At 25.0% G+C, this 23,874-nt stretch overlaps 1 protein-coding gene across 4 annotated transcripts in view; it reads right to left on the bottom strand.

Annotated features, from left to right (window-relative positions):
* LOC132932184 (metabotropic glutamate receptor 2) overlaps positions 1-23,874 on the bottom strand; it is a 177,882-nt gene that overhangs the window by 125,575 nt on the left and 28,433 nt on the right. For all 4 annotated transcript variants that reach the window (XR_009662828.1, XM_060998431.1, XM_060998430.1 and 1 more), the window contains one exon: positions 8,603-8,748. Coding sequence is in view for 3 of the 4 variants with exons in the window: in XM_060998431.1 (XP_060854414.1) it covers positions 8,603-8,748 (146 nt within the window). In the remaining variant the exon portion in view is untranslated. The remainder of the gene's footprint in view (positions 1-8,602; positions 8,749-23,874) is intronic.

The raw sequence follows: 23,874 nt of genomic DNA, 5'->3' as shown, positions 1-23,874 counted from the left end.
CACTATACTTTTTTAGTATTATAATGGTATTACACGATTACATGGTATCTGCTATCGAAATTAAAACTATGAAATTACTTTTTTATCACAATATATTACTGTAATACACTTTTAAAAAGTATTTCATAAAATATTTTCCTTTATGTTTGTAGACGTATTACTACAGTAATTAGATTGACAATAATTAAAGCGTCGAAACACAATTAAAAAAACTACTAATTGTTTAACGGTTAAGGTAAATAATTTAATAGATTAAAATGTTATTAAGGATTTACTACAGTTATCATAATATGAATAATAGTTGGATAAAAATTAAACATAATACAGCTACTTAAGAGTTTAATATAATTTAAGTTTTTATATGTATTATAATAAATTATTCAAATATTGTTTACTTCTAATGTTTTAAGTTTCTGATAAATCTTTTTCTTTATTAAATTTATTATTAATACAAATTAATTTAAAATACAAACCACCAATGGGTTGGATAGTAAAATTTCTATCCCAACTCTCAAGTCAGTATTAACGGAGACAGTTAAATAAATGGCTATGTGTAATTCTCGAGAACAAGTATTGAAGATTTTAGTTTTGACTCCCTCTGGCTATACTATATGTATCCTTGTAAGTCCATGATAAATCTTTACCGTACTTTAGTCAATCTACTTTACACCTATCTCGCATGGGATGTTTTCACGCAAAATTGCATTTAATATAATTCGTCTCTTGGATAAACGTAATACCCTCATTCTTTATTGTGTTTAAAATATTGCGAAATATTAAATATAATTTCATGTAAGTAAAAAACTAAATCTTTATTTAAAAAAATATTCACTTCGTAGAAAAAAGTGTCTCCTTTTTAAAAACCATTATAATTTTATAAATTATACACTAATGGTAATAAATAAAAATTGCATAATTTATATTATATTATCGACTCAAAATAAGTATACGGTTATTGTAACGATCAATATACAATTTTATATCATAATATTTTAGCTTAAAAATATATAACTATCCATAATATTTCGTTTCTAAAAAACTTTAGCAAATATTTTGTGACGAAAACTTCAACACATGTTAGGATATATATAACGTGTTTGAAATAACACAAATTAGAAAGTATTCAAAATAATTTTTTTTTCATTGTAAATCGCTGCACGAGGATGTATCGTTTGTATATACTTGACATCCTACCGCAAATCCAAATTCATTAACTCTTAGTTATTTTTTAAAACTCTTAAATAGGGCAAAAAAGTTTTTAGAATTAGTTATTAGTCAATCTTCACAAATATCACAGATCCAATTTATAGAAGACGGTAGACATTTTTTTTACCGTATATATATTGTCCGTTAGCCGTATAAGTTATTTTCAACGAGTTTTTTCACTTTCACGTTTTAACGAGATTCAATTTTTTATTTCTTTATCAGTCCTTCGCGTGAGCAGAGAGACACATAAATTAAAAATGTGACTTATGATATTATAGCAATACATATATTATATGCATTTATGATCTGAGATAAATAAAAGTAGTGTAAAACTTCGATTCTTTAAAAAAAAATCGCTATACATTAAAGACCATATAATAATTGGATAATAATGTTAAAACTAAAATTGTAATAAAGAAAAAAAATATGATTAACAATCAAATATATTATCCATAGTTATTTTAAATAAATATCGAACTTTTGTGCTTAAAATTAAGAAGAAATTTCCGAAGGCTATAGTAAATAAACTTCGTGGAACGAAATACAATAATAAATAACATATATTTGTTAAATTATAAAGTTTTTATTATTTATTTGCATTTTTAATAGCTTTTAACAGATTATTACTGTAGCTCAAGACATACAGATAGTATAATATAAATAATAATGAATTAAAATAGTAATGAGATAAATAAAATAAGCTACATTGGTATAAATTTAAATCGGAGACGATTAAAATGCACAATTAGATTAATAGCTTATTCTGCATTGAATTATTGAATTATATATTAATGTATAACGAAAATGACAAGAAATAATTGTGAACATGAATGTGTCGGATTATAGATTATTATTGGCTATACAATAACTTGTGTAAAAACAGCGTTGAAGATGATTTTATAATAACAGGTGTAGAATAGAATAATATTATGGATTTATATTTACACAGTTTGAGTTTTGAAACACGTCATTAGAATACATTCGGATGTATTCAAAAATATGACACAAGTATACAACACACAATTTATGTATTGCAATATAAAATTCAAACTTTACAACAGATCAATCTCTGTATTACAAGGAAAATCATTAATATAAATTATCTAAACGACACCGTGTGCTGTGTACCTGACACGATCTAATATTATCTAATATTTTGTAAAAAAAAATGTGTTAGAAACAGAAAACCATCATTATTAAGTGTAATATATTTTGGGTCACTTTAGGGTTTGAAAATCTTCATATTAATAATCTATGAAGTGTATATTTTTAAATAAACTATAATATCCTAAATTGTCACAGATACCTGGCTTGCAAGAAACCCCGTGCGTCTGTGTACGACATGTGGTCTCATCTCTGCTTCAAACAAAAACAAAAAATAATATTGCACACCAAATTTAGTAAAAAAATATCTCCATTTGAAATTTTAATTAAAAAAAATCATAATACCTACTTCTAATATATATAATTCAATTACATAAGACTTTCATATTTTGCAATACTTAGAACATTTGGTAATTATATTTACTATGCTGGACAAACCACTATATATAGACCTAACCTAGTAGTCTCTTACTATTTTTCAATCGTTTGTGAACAATTTATTCTTCAGTCAATTTCTCCGCAAACGATGTACTTTCAACATCAAAATTTGATTTAAGAGCCAAACATATCACATTACATACAGAGTTCACAGAGTTGTTGGTGTAATTTCTGCATTGCTTGAAAACAAACTTTGTAACACACCAGTGCCTTTCTAGCCTTCAATGTAGTACATAGCATGAAGACTTTCTATCCAAACTCCGGGAATGTCAATCCGATGGATGTCAAATGTTTTCTGAAGATTGGTCTACATTGAATTAGTAGATTTATTGTGGTCCATTTACATTTTATTCATAATTATACAATAGTGAATAGTGAAATATTTTTCAGTATTACATTTTATTTATTATTACAAGAAAAAAATATACATTTATTTACAATTATTATAGGAAGAAATGTGTTCAATAAATTTTCGTATACTTTCTTTGTAAAAATAGTTTGGTAACATACCTTTGCTAATGATCTCTTTTTAATTTATTATCTTTAAATACCGAAATGGTTTCCTTAAAAATTAGGTATAATTATTAATTATTAATTCTTAATTGTTCATCTTTATAGAAAAAAGTATTCAACAATAATTCAGCCCACACTTTTTGTTGAACAAGTTTCATTTATCCGTGAGTTTTTTTTTTTATAATAATGTGACATTTTATTATTATTTACTTATTAACGAAAACAATTTGAAAAAAGTTACAAATTATGAATATTAACGAACTAAATACTAATATTACAATACGTTATTTATTATACTGAGCATTAACGCCACTAAAAACAAAACGTCCACCGTGTGACTGTCAGACCGTATTTGATTTTCTATAACTATATTACTGATAACCAATATATTAAGCTCACTGCCGCGACGATCACTCCGACGCGCGACGATAAATAATTGTAATCGGACCAAGTTTAATCGTCTAATCGCCCGTATCGGTAATTAATGTGTGCACGTGCTATATCTCTATCGAATTACAGAAACGATAATATTATATTCATATTATACCTACCATTAAATCAATATAAGGTAATGCCTTTATTTTTGATATGTTTTTAGTTATGAATACTTTGTTTAATTTTTTTTCTCATAAATTATTATATAAATGATTGATGGTTTTGAAATTGACGTGGGGGGCTGCATTAAAAATCTGCCACGGGTCGGTCACCTCTAGTCTTTCCCCTATTCTCTTATTTTTAATTAAATCGTACCTTACATTAAGTTAATTAAGAAAGAAGCTACACTATTATAAAAAAAGGTTTTTCGCTAGACTAGGAAACCGCCAAAATCTACTCATGAATGGATTAGGTACGTACCCATTCACTACTCGAAAATCCTCACCGTAATCTCAAAAGAAAGCGTGTTCTTTTGATTTAATTTTCTGTTTACCGTATTAATCCCAAGCTAAGTGTCACTAATGGTTGGATTTTTAATCATGTAACTTCAATTTAAGGATTTCTTCTCCCAGAAATACTGTACAGAAACATACGTAATTATAACGATAATATAATTACAAAAATAAAAATAAAAATAATTTATAATAGCAACGAATCAAGAATATTACTCAAACTTTGGGTATACATCTACGTTTTAAAATGCATACATGTTTATGAGGACATTACAATTAATGTTAGTCTCAACGAAAAAATCATAATAATGTATATAATAATAATAAAACCGTACAGATAAATAATAATAAGCATATATTTTATACACAAGAAAATACATAACATCGTGCAATAATTTGAATGTGACAACAACACTAGACATCTGCACGATTTTAACACGTTTTCCGATATCTCGTATCTACCGTTACAAGTCGCAGCGGAGTATGATATAATAATAATATATAATATATATCTATTTAGGCGCAAGGCTAATTCCCTGATGCACGTGATATGCATAACAATGCGTCCTTTAGTGGACTTTGATAATCAAGAATCGCACGGCGCGTGAACACCGATAGGGACAGATAGCTAGAACATCAGTGATGGTGTCACGGTGGAAGCATCGAATGATAATAAAATACAATTTTCCGCCTGATATAACTATATTATATATCCATAACTGCTTCACAATAGATGGTTTTTCCTGAAATATAGCAACGCCTTTAATAGGCTATAATACGGTAATTACCGTTATGACTCGTAAAAATGAAATAATAATGTCCGCAATATTTAAATTATATATTATAATATACCACTTAATGCCTTAATACACCTAATAGGCATCCATAAATATTATTTAAATTGAAAAAATTATTAGGTTATTAATTATGTTAGAAATAAAAAATTAACAATAAAACGAAATTAGAAATTCTGAAAAACTTATCATTCGAGTTTACTTTTAATATATAATAACAGTAAGAAATAATAAAATGTATATACAAGTACGTCATAAACATTTCGTGGACGAATTTCGGAAAATATATTAAAAATAAATTTGAATATGTCAATATGATTTTTTAATCCTTTATTACTGTTATGAGCTTTATAATTAATACCGACAAATAAACAAGTGATAATAATTACAAATTCAAATCAAAAATTATACTGAATACCAACTTAATTGTGACCAAAAATACATAGTTAATAGTTTACTAATTTTTACAATGTTATATACAATAAAAAAATATGGTAAAGTTATCACGCCATGCCCAACCATAATATTTTCTAACTTTTCTATGAAACAACTATGGAAACGATTTATTTATACTATAGGGTTGGATTTTCCACTGATGCAATCTTATTAATACAACTTATAAAACTGTTACTATAATAAAATATAAATATAAAATCAAAAATACAATAATATATTTTAGGTTAATACCATTAATTAATTAAATAAATTGATAAAAATTGTATGCAAATTACCAAAAAACCCATATTACTGTAAAATTATTTCAGTCACAACAAACAATTATTCAATAGCTCTGTACAGAATCAAGCAATCAATTGACCTATTTTACGGTCAGTTTTTATCAACTATTATATGTAACTAAAATTTATTATCAAAATTCAATGGATGATAACAATTGGAAAAATGGGATATCATTAAAAAGTATCGAATAAATGATCCAAACCTTTTCAAAAACCAATTCATGACAACTATGTTACTGCGGCAATATGATTGAATTTTATTTTAAATCGTTCAAGATACTAAACGAGTAAGAATTTTATAAATAATGACTTCGATTGTCGAACTCATTTTAAAATATTCAGACTCGTTGAGAAAAATGCACATTATTGCCAATCAAATTAACATTTTACAGTACTAAAACGTATTTTAAACTTGGATAATTTGTCTGAGAAACGCTTCGTTTAAATTAGAAAGTGAATACAATTCCATTATCGACATTCTTCAAAAAAAAACAAGAATTTGAAAAATTACTACCTATGTTTAATTAAAATTTTTATCCATCTAATATTTAATTAAAAAATTGGTCAACGTAGATTCTAAAACAACGGATATTATATATATATATATATAATATAATAGTATAAAGCTGCGTTATCTGTTTCTATCAATAGAATGATGTCCAGTAGTATATATTTTTTATGTTCATAACACTTTTTTACATTGAAATAATACAGTATTTGGTCGTCAATTTGTCGCTCACATAACAATATTTACCGTAGGTAAACCTTATCACAAATGTCGTTTACACAAGAAATATTTATGTTGTGTAAACTTATGTTTTTTTCGAACCCTTTTCATAAAAAATGAAATAGTTTTTTAAAATAATAGAATAACACAAATTGTTCAAATAAAAATATTGATATCTATTGTTTTTTCTTATAACAAGGTGCTGTGAATATACATTATATTTTTTGAAGAATACTAGGATTAATGTATTTGAATAGAACATTCCCCTTGAACTTTTTAAATATCTCACGAAAAGACGCTGAAAACATAAAAATATATACTGCTATCTATGTATGTTGCTAATTATGTAACAATTGCTTGTTTTAAATTATAATTCTCGTTCCATTGAATCATTCAATATAAAAAAATTTGATTTAATCGTATCTAATATTTTAGAAACATATTTTTTTAGTTTAATGATTTAAAAAAGAAAAGGTACGTTTAGTTTAGCATTATATATTTTGTCCGTGACCAAAAACAGGAAGTAAGACTGAATAAGTGCAATGTAGGTACCTACAGTGTACACTGTATAGGCTATGTCTGTTATTACAAAGAGTTGGACAATAAATAAATAGAATATAAATGTATCAATACATATTATTTAAAAGTAACTGAAGAAAGCTAAAACAAAATTAAAATTTTTAAAATTGTGCCTTCTATATGCTAAATCGTATACATATACTCTGATTTGCTACATTATAAAAAGCAATTTTCAAATACATAGAGACAATTAGCTATCATAAAAAATACCAGGTATTTTTTAATTAAAACACTAAAAAATACCATACAAAATACACCTATTAATTTTTTTTGTTTTTTCATAATGTGATATTTTTTAATTAGTTTTAAGATTTTTATATCATGGATAACCTTATATTATGTATAATTGTATATACCCATTGAGTTCGTCATAACTTTAGTTATTATGGTTACCAATATACATTTTGTTCACAAAGAATTCTTTTTACTAAAGAATTTCCTTAATTTTGCTTATTATATATATTATTAATTCTACAAGTATTTAGGTTTTGAAATATTTGTTATCATTAAATTTAATTTTTAAAATTATTAATTGGTAGAGTATAATAGGTAATTTGAACAAATAAAAAACCTATAAATTCGCTCGGCTGGTTGGTTTGAGTTTTCCTCGTCATTGAATAGGTATAGAACGTAGGTCATAGTAATAATGAATGTATTGAATTTATATTCAGTGTTAAAGTACTTATATGAAAAACTTATTCTGTGCCAACGACTCGAATGAATCAGCATCTATTTTTAAGGATAGTTTATATTATATTCAATTTATATTAGTATAAGTATTTTCTTAATTAGGTTCGACTAATTTATGCCAAAATAAAATAAAAAAACTAAAAAAGCTGAAAATTTAAAATACCTATACATAACTCAAGAAGAGACAAAATATTTTAGTAATTACATAATATTATACTACCTGGAAATATTTCTTTTATAAAATTTCAAGTTTACAATATTCCTCTCTAAATTATAATAAGAAACAAAATTGTTTTTTTTTTCTTCACAATTATCAAGAAAAATGTATTACGACATTTTCTGCTTTTGACCTCCAAAAGTACCAAAATAGATAAAAAAAATTTCCAGGTACTAACTCAATGTTTTAAAACAATTTTTGCTCCTAAACTTGATACACAACAATAATTTATAAATATAAATAAACAATAAAACACAAATTATTGTAAAAACAATAAATTCCTCACTCCATACGGGATCTATATTGAACCATAATCATTTAAACAACTTATTTGAAAAATTAAGTAAAAAATTGTCTTAGAATAATAGAAGATAGGAATATGGGATAAACACAAAAAAAAACTTTTAAGTAACATAACAAATGTTTTAAAGACGCATTGTTCATTCCATGTTATCAGTTATATGACATAAGAATCCATAAGAATAATTACATAATTACTATTTCAGAGTAAGAAAAATAAACTAAAAATAGTTTTTAAGATGGTTATTTTTTTTACCGAATATATTTTGGAATAAAACATTTAAAATATTTACTAACTCTGCAGGTTTTCTTCAAAAAAAATATTAAATTTGTGTTAATAAATACTTTCAAAAGTTTTTTTTTTTGCAAAATAAAATAACTAAGTAATTTTTTTATTTTATTTTTTTTACCTGGGGTATTTTGAAAAGTCTTAATAAATTTGCTACTTGAACAGATGTAACACTTGAAGCTGCACCAACTACGCCAGATATTACTTTTCTTACTTGTGACTTGTTACAATGAAAATATTGAGTTTCATCTATGTTGCTAATAGAACCTAAAAAAATAAACCATACAGTTAATCAATTAATTACAATAAGACAACAATTAAAAGAAAAAAAAGTTATTCAATAGCTTTTTTAAAATTATAATTTTTATCAAAACAAATTTTAATAATACAAATATAAATATTACTATTATTAAAGTGTAATATAGGTAATTTATTAAAACCATACAATATATATTAAAAATCAAATGTAAAACAAATTATACTTTCAACAATATAAGTATAAAAATATGGAAAATACATAAAAGTCCAATCATCTGTAATTTTCTATTTTATATTATTCTATTATATATTATTATGAATATAATTTTCAAACACAATAAATACATTTCAGCTATATTTTTATATTTTAGAGATAATTATGCTAATTTTTTCAAGTAAAACCATTGTATTTTTAAACAAAATATTTTATTAATAATAATGAAAATAAAACCAACAATTTGTTATTAATGAATAATCAAATAAAGTTTAGACGAGCAATCGTATTATATAAAGCATCCAACGAATCTAGATTAGTAACTATAAAACACAGTAAGTACCTATGTTAGTCACATTATTTTAACATAAAACAATATATTTTTATTACTTTGTAGATATACGTACATATTCATACTTTTTTTAAGCTTTAAAAATATATTTTTTAATCTTAATCACACAATAGAAATGTAGAATCAATGGATCATAAATACATCGTTTAGGATTCTATGCCTTTTGAGTTAAAAAAAAAAAAATTATTGTTGATGAAAATATTAATTTTAAAAACTTCGTAAATAAATGTATTTATGAAATTACAATATAACGTGCGTTATCATTAACCATTTTGTTATGATTTTGTCATACTTCTTAATTTATATATCCTGAACATCTGTTTTAAATAAAGTATTATTTTCTAAGAATACCTAGTGTACTCTTAAAACCAATTTATTTGATTTAATAATATCGACAAATATCGAGTATCGGTTCTAGTATTAGCCCATCCCTAATCAATATTTTATATTTTATTATATTTATTTAAAATTAATTATTAATTATTAATAATTATAAATCCTTATCTTCAACACAGGCTATGTAACTTACATGAGGTAGGTTAATCAAACATATAATCATAATTATATAAAATATGTATAATACTTACTTGATTTTCTAATAATAAAATAAAACAACAATACAAAATAAGTTTATTTTTTTTAACTTATTTGTTCCGTCCCACTATTTTATTTTTATAACCTTATAACATTGTGTGATATCGATATAAATACATGAGCTTATCGCCATTCGGAAAGATTAAAAATTAAAAGGATAGAATAATATAAACGAACTATTATCGAAATGGCATTGGATGTATAAAAATTCCATTTTTTTTTTTGTGAAGTCTTCAATATTCATATATAATTCTATTTTTAGAAATTTCTATAAAAAAAAAATTAATTATCTTGTTCATGTAATATATAATTGATAGTTATATTTCTTAAAGCACATTATTTATTATCTAATAACATTTTCTAAAAAAATTATTATTACCTACCTAAAATGGTTTTAATTTTTAATTGACCCATGTAATTTAAAAAGCAATAGATATAAAGTACTACAATATTCTTAAAATCTATAGATACTAAGTAATATAAACATCTTTTTAATTTTTATCCAACAAAAAAATAAAATCATTAAAATATTTAATTTTAATTATTTGTAAGTAATAAATTATTATTATTTAAGTATCTATCTGATAAAAATTAAATATCGTATTTTATGATAAAGCATATTCCAATTAAATCTCAATGTTGAAAATATATACCAATAATTTAAAAAATCCTGTAAGACGAACCAGACAAAAATAGTTCAATGGTACATAGTTTTGATTATTATAATACCATTTTCGTTGGTACACAATAAATTACATAAATTAATATGAAGAAACAATATAACATAAAAGTAATATAACTATAACCTCATAGAACTTATAATTATAATTTGTATTATAAAATATTATTACAAGATTTCAAATATAATAAAATTAAATAATATATATATATATATATATATATATATATATATATATGTATATCACAAAAACAACATTCCATCAACTTAACACTATCAACTTTGTTCTTATAACGTATGTTATTTGTACTTAATTAGAACATCAAGACTCAATAGTAGTCAGCACGCTTTACTATATTTGCTCTCTTAGTCTCTTACTCACATAATATTGCATATTTTCGTTAAGAAGTACTAACTTCTTGCTGTTTTAGCTTTTGTATTACAGTAATTGAGTTATTATAAAATTAAAATTTAAGAACATTGTCTGTGTTTACTGTTTATACTTTACATGCAGACTTTTTTACAGTAATTTAATTTGTTTGCAACTTGATGGTAGGTTAATTAACTCTAATTCTAAAGCTAACAACACAGGGTAGATTCCGCTGAACGAAAATTTGTCATGTTGCGCATGGAATAGAGAGAGAAAACAAATAGTATGCTGATATTCTCCTAACTCATCAGATGTTACAACATTTACAGCAGTTATTTACCAACGTTTTCAACCTATCCGTTTCGTTGTCAATATTACGAAAACCACGTAAAACAGTTTGCGTATTACAAAAACCATTGGCGTGCAAAAGCAGCGCATGGTGCACAATCAAAGATAAACGTGACAGATGAGATTTCATAAAATTTGTTCAAAAAATACACTATTCGTGTGCAATTCGTTTAGAACAATATTGAAAAAAATATATTATACATTAACCGAATAATAACGAAGATTGCTTAATAATTAAGAATATATTTATATTGCTTAGCCTCTTAAAGAAAACAGACACAGTATACGAATTTTAAAATAACAATAATAAACATATTATTTAACGTTTAGAATTAATTCGCTTTTTTATTTTTGTTTTGTTCAAAACTAAATTTTATGTATAGTTAAATTACCACATTTTATATCCAATAAATATACAATATAATTATTAAAAATCTTACCAAACTCGTTAAAAGATCCAATGTCTTTTTAGTCACTAATTTTATACAATTTTTCCCGAGGATTTTAGATTTATCCTAAATGTGTACAACCAACAGGAATACTACACTTTTAATGTTTTAGAAATTTATAATCAACCTAACTATGATTTTATTCAATCACTGTAGGTATGTTGAAAAATTCACCCAAGAAACTAAATATAACTTTAATAGTATGAATTTTAATCCAATGCTAAATTATTACTTTCGAAAAATGATTCTGAGCGGAACTGAGTTTGTTATTTTACTTAAAGTACATTGTTAAAAGCTCAATCGCTAATAAAAAAAAATTGTATGAGTACATTTATCCAAAAGTATTAAATAGGGTAATGGTAAAGTATTAAATTAGTAAATTGTTATTCATGTTTACGTCTTACAACATAACAATTAAACACTTCATCAAAAGAAAATTTAAAAAAATATATAATTTTAGTTATTTGTGAAAATAATACTATTCTCTGTTATTTTAACTAGAAATCATTGCAAGAAAATGACGTGTTGACTAGTTATTTCAGAGATTTTCTGTTAAATTATATTACATAAATAACATTTCAGAGCATTCACACAAATGTGTTGAAATCTTAACCCTTATAAAAGAGACAAAAACGTTAAAAACATGTAAATAAACAAACGATTCCCATAGTATACCATTCACTAAGTTACATCTGATAAAAAATAAAAAAATACAAAATTGAACAAAAAAATTCAAATTAAATAAATATTCAAATTATTTGAGGTGCTAGTAATTAATTAACTTAGAAATGTTTAATCAATCACATGACACACTGTGGCCTATAAATATTGAATTGTATCAGACAAAATCAATATAGGATCACAAAGAACAATACAAGAAATAAAATTAAAATTGCATGGCCTTAAAAACAACAAAGTCTGTGTAATCAAATTCACTAATAAATGAGTTAACTGACATTTTAATTTCCTAAAGCTAAAATAAATCATTATTCTAATTACAGACGTACACTTATCAATACACGAACTACTCATAATAAACAATGAAATTCGAATATGCAAAATTTGAAATATGCCGTTTATATTTTATTTGCAATAAGCCTGACCAAATCGAAAATTGGTAAATTGATTTTATTATTAAAGATATACCCATGTATTGGACATAATATTATTTATTCTGGAATATAACTATGTTCACTAATAAATGTAAAACTTTAATTTTTATAAAACAGTCTTGCTCATTAGAACTTACAAGAAGACAGTTACATCGATGATTATATAAATATAACAAAAGTTCGATATATCTTTACCATATTCACAGTAAATATCTTATAAGCTATAATACTTCTTCGTAGACAAAAGAGATACCAATAAGTGATTTTCCTACTCAATATTATATTATGATTTATATTACTTTTTATATAAATCAAAAATTTAAAGATTAGGTATATGGGAGAAATATTATTATACTATAACATTATTTTATTATATTTTAAAGGAAAAATAAGTTTATATAGTAATAAATTAACCGCAACTTAACAATCTCCTCATTATACTCTTATTATTAATAAATTAATTTTAATTTTTGTACAAAAAATAGTATAGGCAACCTGTTATATTGGTATCTTTAAGCGTTTTAATGATATATTACATAAATATACAATGTACAATGTACATGTTATATAGAAATGTACGTAGTACATAAGTTATATTATATATTACTATATCACATATATTAAGGAAAAACAAAACATAGTATATTATTATAGTTATTATTATATTTTATATTTTATATAAGCTATAAAAGTTACTGTTTTCCAAATAAAATAGAATACAATTATAATATTATTTTGACATATTTTAAAATTAGTTATAAAATTCATGTATTTGATTTTAACGATAAGCTAGATTTTTATGAAAAATCATATTAAAAACTGGAAGTTACAACTTTACAAATTTAAACTAAATTATGTGCTGTGCTTTTAAAAGTTTAAAAATAATTTGATATCATATATTTATACCCACATAATAGGTATTTTTAATATTTTAAGTTTTAATTATTTTATATATATATTATGCCTACAAAAAAAATTATCAAAAAGTTTAAATTTAAAATATATTATACAGAGTGTATCTAAAGTCTTCATTCGCTATCAAAAATTAACAAACCGTACCTAGTTCACTAATCATTACGGTACCAAATTTATCGGCTAGATAACTTAAAATAAACTTGGTTACCTTATTTTTCCATTAGTATATGAGTCGTTTACCTGCGGCTAATGATTGCCGAACTATATAAATTTGTAATAGGATAAGTCTTCTGAAACACTCTGTATATCATATTCTATTTTAACTTATATCTAATAAATAATAACAAAATATAAGTACATCTGTATTCAGTTTATTATTTTCAGATTCTGAGTATAGCTACTTATCATGTTATTTTTAATTGTTTTACCCCTAAAACAACTTCGAAAATAAATCAAAAATGTTATACGCCTATTTAAGTTATAATAAAAATATTTTAAAATGATAAAAAATATTTGAACATAAATTTTAATTTTTTTTTTTAGAGCATTCTTTAGGGATTTTGATGACAGTATAATTTAATCTTTCTAAAATCCTTAGGGTTTCGTTTTGACTCTGAAGATTACGCACGTGACATTTTAGAATTCAATAAATCAAAACAACTCATTTTCTTTAACCTTTTTTCTAGCATGAAAATCTTAAAGTTTCTCAATTTTCAAAAATGTTATTGGAAAACTTCTTTGAACAAACTAATATTGATGGCTAATTTCGTATTTAAAATAATCATTATTTACTACCTATAGTTACAATATATAACTATATAGATTACATAGTAAAAAAATGCTCATATTATGTAGTCATAATTTGATTAAACGTCAAAACAGGGCTTATAACAAGGAACTTCTAGCATTTACATATTTTTTCTACATAGTTTTAAAAATAACAATGTCAAATATAAATCCAGTTTATAACATTAAAACTTTAAATCCGAAATTCTACTTTACATAAATTTGTTTGTATCCATCTACTCTAGTTTTTACTTATTATTTATTATGATAAATTTTAGCATTACCTAGATTGTAATTATTTCAATTATAACGTCATAAAAACCATAGGTTTTAAAAATGTAACACGAAATCTGAATTAGTAAATTAATATCTAAACAAATATTTTTAGTAAAATTGTAAGTATCCAAGAAGTATTGATAATCAGATATTTACCCTCTTTTATCTTTGATCTATGTTGGCAAACATATAATTATTATATTTTAATAAAAATAAATACGAATATACAAAAAAATAAATAGGTATAGCCTAGTTAGGTATTAATAATAATTAAGCATAGCTTTTATATTAGTATGAATACTATGTGTTTAATGTATAATTACTATATTACTATCAATACAATGTTTATATTACTTTTCAATAAGACATATTTATACGAATAATATTTTATAGAATAATGAAGTAATTGGGTTATGGTAATACATTATTCATAAATGACCAATTTATAGGTCAGTCATAATATTATTTCACAAAAGCATCGCTCGATAAAACAAACAAATCGAGCATAGAATTATAAAACTGAGTAACAAAAATAATTCTTCGATAAACAGTATTTTTAAAACAATATAGGTACTCGTCTAAAAATACTATAGATTTGATTCGATTAAAAAATAATAATATCTAATAAACATAATATTAAAAACACGCCTAATTAAATATATTGGGTTCTTAGATTTTGCTCTAGATAGTCAATATCATTGGTATAGTTTCTGTGTAGGCAGTTGAATTTTAATGATATTATTTTGAGATTATTGTTTTATTGCAATAAAGTAATAACTTATAATTTTCTGTTGAGTATAATAATATGCTTTTTATATTATTTTTTTTCTAATAACTTTAGCTGTGTATAATGAAATTTATAAACATCTAATATTCTAATTGATAAAATTTGGTGTATTAAATCTGTAACACTGGATAATGAAATCCTTAAGAACTTTGGGGTGAGATAATAAATTACGAGATATCCTTATTTAAAAAAAAAAAATAATACCTTAAAATTTAAAAATGTTTATATATAATTTAAAAAAAAAACTCGCCATCGTCTGACATAGCTCACATAAAAGTCAAGACTTTATGTAATATATATTGGTAGACCACCTAAACTATAAACCAACAACAAGTATAGGGAATTATTTTTTCAACACGTATTTAATGTCTTATTTTCACCCCGATTGTCAAGTGGAAATAGGGGATTAAACTATCTCTGATTCGAATAGCCCAGTCTCGAATATACCTATAATATACGCTCCAATTCCCCTTTAATATCCTATTCATTATTGCATATCCCACCTGCGGTTTTTGGTCCTATAAAATATTATTTGCTGCTGTTTTAATTCCATACCCAAATCACTGACAGTTAACACGTGATGTTTGTGACTATAGGATATGGGCGTTGGTAATATATTTTGATAACTGTCGAATATCACCCAGAGACTTCGTTGATATGGCCTTGAAATGGATAATGAATAATCATATGATTTCTTATGCAGACGATTGTTGTAGTTGTTTAAAATTAATGGCAATAGCTATATAAACTTTAATAAAGATAATTTAGGTTCAAATTTATCTCAACCAATATAATAATATATTATACTAATAAATTTATTTTTATAATAATTCATAATACCACAACAATTCAATCAAAATTAATTTAATAAAATACAGATTGATAAACATTTCTCTATTCAAAATAGTATTAATATTTTTTAGTTTAAACATAAAAGTTAGATAATTAAATTTGGCAAACAATCCTTTGTAGAATTGACTTTATAACGCAATAAAATGTATTTAATCAATTGTTTATTATGATTACTTCGTTATACGTATAAGTATAAATAAATTTAATTAAAATATATTTAATATACAATTAAAATGTATATTGAATATTATATGAATTAACTCGACAGTGTGTTCTCCGATTTTAAATATTAAGACCGATTTAAAAATTCTATTAAAACACTTAAAATATTAAAGTCGTTATTGATGCCGAAGCGATTGACCTACGTTGATTACCTCTTTAAGAGATACAATGTATGTTTTTTTCGTTATTGAGCTTCTTTGTGGGATATTGATTACTCCCCTTCCAATAGTATTCAATAACTGGACCATACAGTCTCTTCTTTGTGTAATTCACACTTTTAAGGTAATATGTTACATCACTCTTATTTCGTATTACCACACATCGCTATTCTGCATTAACTACTCGTGACAATAATTAGTAAATCGAATTTATTTTATTGTATTTTTAGAATACCAATATTTAGTGCTAATAATCTATCGATGTTTTCTGTAATGATTTCTGTGGTTTAACAATAGTTTCATGAATATTATTGCTTCTACATTTTTTAATATGAATATTAAATTAAAAAAACGTTATAAAGAAAAAAAATCCTATCAGACTCAAATCCAAAAAAAATGTATTTTAAGATAATATTAATTTAAACCAAAATCGTATTGAACAATTATTCTAATAATATATTTTTCTATATTTCGACTTTCTAATATTAAAGTAACTTTAAAAAAAATATTTTAACATATTACTTTGCTTTTTAATAATGTATATTGTTATATAAAATATGATATATTTAATATAACTAATTAAACAATATAGAGTTGTTAATACAAAATTTGCTATCCTCTCAAACACATAGAGTTTTTAAACATAATATTATTTGGCATAGATTTTAAACTAGCATGCTTAATTCTATTAGCAGAAGGTAACAAAAAAACTATACTAAAATAATTTATATCTCAGCATAAGAATAAAATAAATTCATATACTGAAAAATAGGTCTTCTGATTGGTTTTCAATTTTATCGGAAACATCACGAACTCATGATGACTTTGTCGGCACAAGTACTTAACAAAACGAAACGCCGAACAATTGATTTGACAAAGTGATATACTTCATGGTCCGTTTAACAGCAACTAAATTTGTTCGAGAAAATATACATTACAACTAAAACCACTCCTGTCGAGGCTCAGGAAAGTCGCAAATTGTTTTTGTCCACTATTGTTTGTATTAATGGCGGTATTTTCTTACCCCTGTTACCACCACTTCTGACACTCATTAATGCTCATAAACGTTTATCATCGCTTTCCTTTCCACCACGTACACTGTACAGTTATCAGATTATTCATGAACGTCACGAACAATCGTTAACATTCCTTACCAAAGCTATTTGATAACACGAAGCCGGTGTATAGCACTGTGTAAGCAATCAAACAATGCAATTAGATTTACACGAATATCACGATGTACACTTCATAACTTTGATCAACAACCATGCCTATGATAGCGTTATACGTAATAGGTTTGTCCTGAACATTCAATAAGTTCAGCGTATACAGTAGCGTTTATAACATCATTAATTATTTATACAAATGATTAATTAATGGACTTGATTTCAATTATTTTCAGAATTATTTTAATGGTTAAATTTGCCCAAATCACTGTTTAATTGTTGTGAAATAACTACGACAGAGTTTTCTTAACAAAGGTTGAAAAACGCATACAAATATATATAAAAACGAAATTGACGGTTGTTGTGTTCTTCTTATATTCTTGTAGTCTACGAGTATTATAAATGATTTATTAAGCTCTTATTTTCAAATGTATAAATAGTTATTAAAAAAATTATCAACTATAAAATCAAGGAAAAAATAATACATATTTGCTGATTCGAAAGTCATAATTAGATTGAATCAAAAATATAATGCATTAAGAGAACAGGATATTATATGAAAAAATTAACATAAAAAAATTGAAAACGATTTCTAACAGTTCCATTTATATACCACTCATGCAAAATAGTTATATTTATTCTGTCATTCACAGTTTTATACTTAACATAATCATTATTTACATAACATAAGACAATTGACAGTTATTCAATACACATATCTCACAGTATGACACCTACCCAAAATATTTTTTAAATTATATCATGTCTATATAAGTTAAAAGTAGCAGAGAATTACAAAAAAAAAAAACGATTTTGTCAAAAACTGGGCTTTGTGTAAAAATTGCTGTTTTTCTTACTATTTAAAACGAATAGTAGTGAAGACTTCTTTGCTTTTGATCTTACACAAAATGTATCAACTAAATCTAATTTCCACCAGAAAGCTTTCTTTTAAATTAAAGATTGAAACATTTTTTACTGATCCTAAAGGTGACGTCAGATACATGAAAATAATAATCATTGTTATAATACACCATATTACTCCACTCACAGTATACAAATATAAAGTATATATAGTATATAGTATCTAATAAATATATTTGAAAATTGGAACGTACTATACACTTAATATTATGATTAGTATTAGTAAGCGAACTATATATATTTTATGATTACATAATTATTATATAATATAATGGTAACCGAATAATTTTTATGTAAAATACACTATGTATTATACGGTATTTTCTCATTTGCGATTTACTTATTATGCAGAAAGACTAAACATTTATCTAATAATTCATTTCAGTTAATGGATCATTTTTTTTTCATGATTGAAATGCATATTTCAACTAAACTCGCGGCAGGTTATACTGATGAAGAGAGGATAAAAATATATTATACATAAATTTATAAGGAAATGAATATTGCATTTCAAACTCGGAAATCGACTAGGTGATTTGAAAAGCATTGAGTGCTCGACCTCAAAGAACATTTAAAACATAATAATTAAACCACAGCGTTAAGTTACTGCCGCGGTCGTAGGTATATATTGTACTGTTTCAGTTTTTCTTGTACTGGCTTTAAAATGAGTCGCGATGATGACGATAATACAACGGCAATAAACGCGTTTAACTTTTTTAACTTTATATACTTTTATGGCCGATAATATATTAATACAATATGACGGTCTGTTTTATGAACGGGTACGTAATACGAGACAGTATAATAGTAATAACAATAATTATAATTATATATATAGTTATATAATTCATCGATTTAGTAAACTATTGATATGGCTATATAGAGCAGTAGTTATGTCGCGGATGTGTTAAAATAATACTAAAGTGTGCAAATTACGAGTAGGCATTGACGCTATGACGATATCGTTAAATCGAAGGCAACGTACATGCTTCCTGTGTGGCAAATCAACGACTGCTGCTGTGGCAAGGCGGCAATAACTACTGAAATACTGACGACACCGCCACTGCAGGCAGCAGGCAGCCTTCGACCAGAATAGTCATATTATTATTATTATTATTATTATACGTATCATCGCGAATATGGACCGCGTCACATCGCCGACTTGTCGTCGACTTTAACCTCCGGCCCAGAGAGTAGGGCAGTGATGTTAACCCACGTCTCGTTGTGTTATGTAATAATAATAATAATAATAATAATAATAGGTATAATAATACCGTCACTGGGTACAGCTACAGCGACGCACGGGATCGCGTGTTGTTCGAAAACGTCCCGGCTCCACTACACCTCTTTTGACGCATCGTAATACCGATCATAAATCAATTTACCGGCTGTAATCGAAGTCAAAACGGAAATCACGAATGTTCGAAAGCGTTTGACAACGGGAAATAAAACGAATTAATGGAGAAACGCGTTCGATGAACGGCAGCCGACTTCGGCGAGTTGGCTAGTAACAACTAACAGCTATAGGTATACGTATACATATACAGAGTGATTCGCCAAACGTGCACACTCCCTTTGTTTTATTCATTAATGCAGTCATTCAAAATCTAATTTTTTTAATATTCAATAAATATACTTAATGTATAAAAAAATAATGTTTTTGAAATAATATAGTGTTTGGGATTTGCCTTACGTCAAGGATATATTTGTCTATAAAGAACATGTATATTGTTTAGAATGAATCACATATTTAATACACGTCATATCATGCAAATATCATACTATTATAATTTATGATAAAGTTAGGGTGATCAATGAATCTATCTATGAAATTAATCTATCAGCATTAATAATTTATAAGAGTAGTTGAAGTATAATAAACATAAGATCCAATACTACAATTATTTTATATTTTTGTAAAACCATTTTTAAAGACTATACTACTAATTATATATATTTTAAAAACTAAAATTCTATTTGTTAAAATTTTTAATTAAATAATTTACAGTAAAGTTTATATTTGTGAGTGGCTTCTCATTTAAAAATCAAAAGTTTATAACCTAATATATAATACAAAAACTCTCGGGAATTTTAAAACATGGTCTTTTAAATATGAATTTAAATATTCCAAAAATCAAAGTTTGAATAAATTCATAATGAAAGGAAACCGAGGTGAGCATGCTTGTGAATCGCCCTGTTATAGTGAGTCAGTCCGTATATATATTATATACACTGAACAAAGGTGCTCGATTAACACAAGCAAAAATCACAAGAATTAATCACGCGGGTAGACATCGTGTAAGCGACCGCAACCTGCCCCGCAGCTATAGATTATTATTCCCGTCGAATCGAAACCATTTAAACCTTCGCTTATCGTTGAAGTACTTAAACGCACGCGCATTGTACATGATATCTTATTTTCTAGTAAAAATAAAATCATATTTTCTAATCTATGCCATCCCTTTTTTTTAGTAAAGTACCCATGTTCAAAAAATAAAAAAATCGTGATTTTTATTTGTACCACTAACATTCTCTACCAAAAATCCCAACAATAACCACTGCACACTGCCGCAAAAGGATATTCGTTTTCAGGATATAACAATTATTTTTCATACTCTGGATGGTTTTCAATTTGAGATTAACCTTTTTTTAGTTTTTAAATTTTAATTTATTGTAAACATAAAATAAAAAAATGTATATAAGTATGCGTAATTTCAAATTTGATTTACATTTAACTTCGCTTTTCCGACCCACTAATAATAATTTTGGATTATACCAAAAAATTGTAAGACATTTTTTTTTAATTACAGTATTTTTAGTCCACAATGTGTTTTTTCTATTATATTGCGTTTTAAATGGGATTCCTGGTCGCAATATACTATACTAACACCCGTTATTATTTATTTTATATTCACATTTGTAAATGTTTTTTAATCACATTAATTGTTAATAATTTATTATGATTGTCTGCCACACTTATACACAAGGCCGTACTACTATTTATTCAATGAGTCACGTGTCAAAAACTTAATGATATTATTTTAGCCGTTACATTGCGCACACTTTTTAACTGTGTTATGTCGTGACGTCAAAATTCGGAACTACCGCACGCGCCGTCGTATACGCACTGCCCAGCGCCCACACAACAATTCATGTAAATACGTATATTCTACAACATGATCTGTTTTCTCACGTTTCGAAACCATGGCAAACAATTCTCAACAATGAAAAACAAAAAAGGTTATTTATACACAAGCACATGTAATATATATAAACTTACTATTGTTATGGAAAACTACAATATTCGTTTACATGCAATAGGAAAGAAACGATAAAAATACTTAGAGTTCTACATATAGGCAAAATTGGAGGGCTAGAACTCATGCAAAAAAAAAATCAGGACATTTCAAAATTATTTTATATTTTATTTTATATATTTTTACTTGTTTTTAATTTGTTAATAGATTTATAATTATTGTAATTTTTTATTTTTTTTTTAATATTTACATCGATATTATGGATATGACGTATATTTTTATTATTACTAGAACTGTGAATTTATTTGCATTTAAAGATTTTTATGTAATAATTATTACTAAAATAATTTGTATAATTAATGTTCCTACAAAATATACACGCCTTTTAGCGACATATGAAAATCGATGAGATTCTGAAAATTTAAATAATAGAAACAACGTATTCTGTATGCAATTGCAACTAGATAGAAAATAAATAATATAATTAGTAAGTAAATATTTTAGCTACGGACTTGATAACTATTTTATCTATATTAATCGTTAAATATTATATATTAAATATATATAATATAAATTACCTGTTAAAAGTATATTTTTTTAGATGGTTTTAAATAGTGTATAGGTTTGGCTTCCTCAAAGAGTTTGCTTAAAAAAATTGTAAACCCTGAAATTTAAAACTCAATTGGTGCTTACATTTACTTGGTTTTACATTACTTTAGTAATTTACAGCCGGTCTTTAGAAAGCTGTATAGCTTATATTATATCTATTCTAATCTTCTAGGAAATAAACAATCTTGCATTCGACTTTTGGCCCATTTTTTTCCAAACAAACAGTTTAACTCACATTATTATTTTCCTTACAATTCTATACGCAGAATCTATGAAAAAATTACTTTGTATTACATAATATAGTATTCCTGAGTTCTACTTTGGATGACAAAACGGATTGAACGTCACAGTTTCCAATCATAATATTGAATAGTGGTGTATAATAAAAATAAAACTATACCGATATTGTATCGGTAATACCACGAAAAAAAAACCAAAAAGAACAACGATTAACAACTAACCTAAACCAATCTAACATGCCATAATTTTGTATAACAGTTATTATACAAAAATATGAATGAAATAAAATCATTAATATGATATTTTTAGCAGAAAAAATTATTATTATATCCGTCTGTACGATGTCCAAAACTTGCTAAGTCTCATTCATTATTGGTAACACTCGCAAAAAATCTCATTAAAGACTATAAATTTAGCAACTAGATTGTAAGTAATGATAAAAACTAAAATTGCATATTCAAACAAAAAGTGGTTTCGGAATCATCTCATGTATTATATTATATATGTGCATAAAATTGTTTTTTGAAGTTTTCAGTTTGACCTAAAAAAATATTCCCAAATTAATTTTAAACGATATTAAACTAACCTAGGTTAAACTACTTGCTTTAATTGGATTAGTTTAAAATTCTATCCAATTAAATAATTTTTAAATATGCAAGCAAGACGAAAAACGCACTCTTCAAATATGCCAACGTCTTAGGTTCTATTAACATAACGGGTAACACCTCATGTTAATTCTACGTGATAAATACCAGTTTCATAATGAAAAATGATGTTTAAAATAAAAATTGACAACAAAACGATAGAATATTATTAAACACAGTATAC

Source organism: Rhopalosiphum padi, chromosome 1 (genome assembly GCF_020882245.1).
Source record: "Rhopalosiphum padi isolate XX-2018 chromosome 1, ASM2088224v1, whole genome shotgun sequence".
Classification (NCBI taxonomy): domain Eukaryota; kingdom Metazoa; phylum Arthropoda; class Insecta; order Hemiptera; family Aphididae; genus Rhopalosiphum; species Rhopalosiphum padi.
The sequence above is the reverse complement of the archived record's forward strand: the minus strand, read 5'-3'. Positions and strand labels throughout refer to the sequence as shown.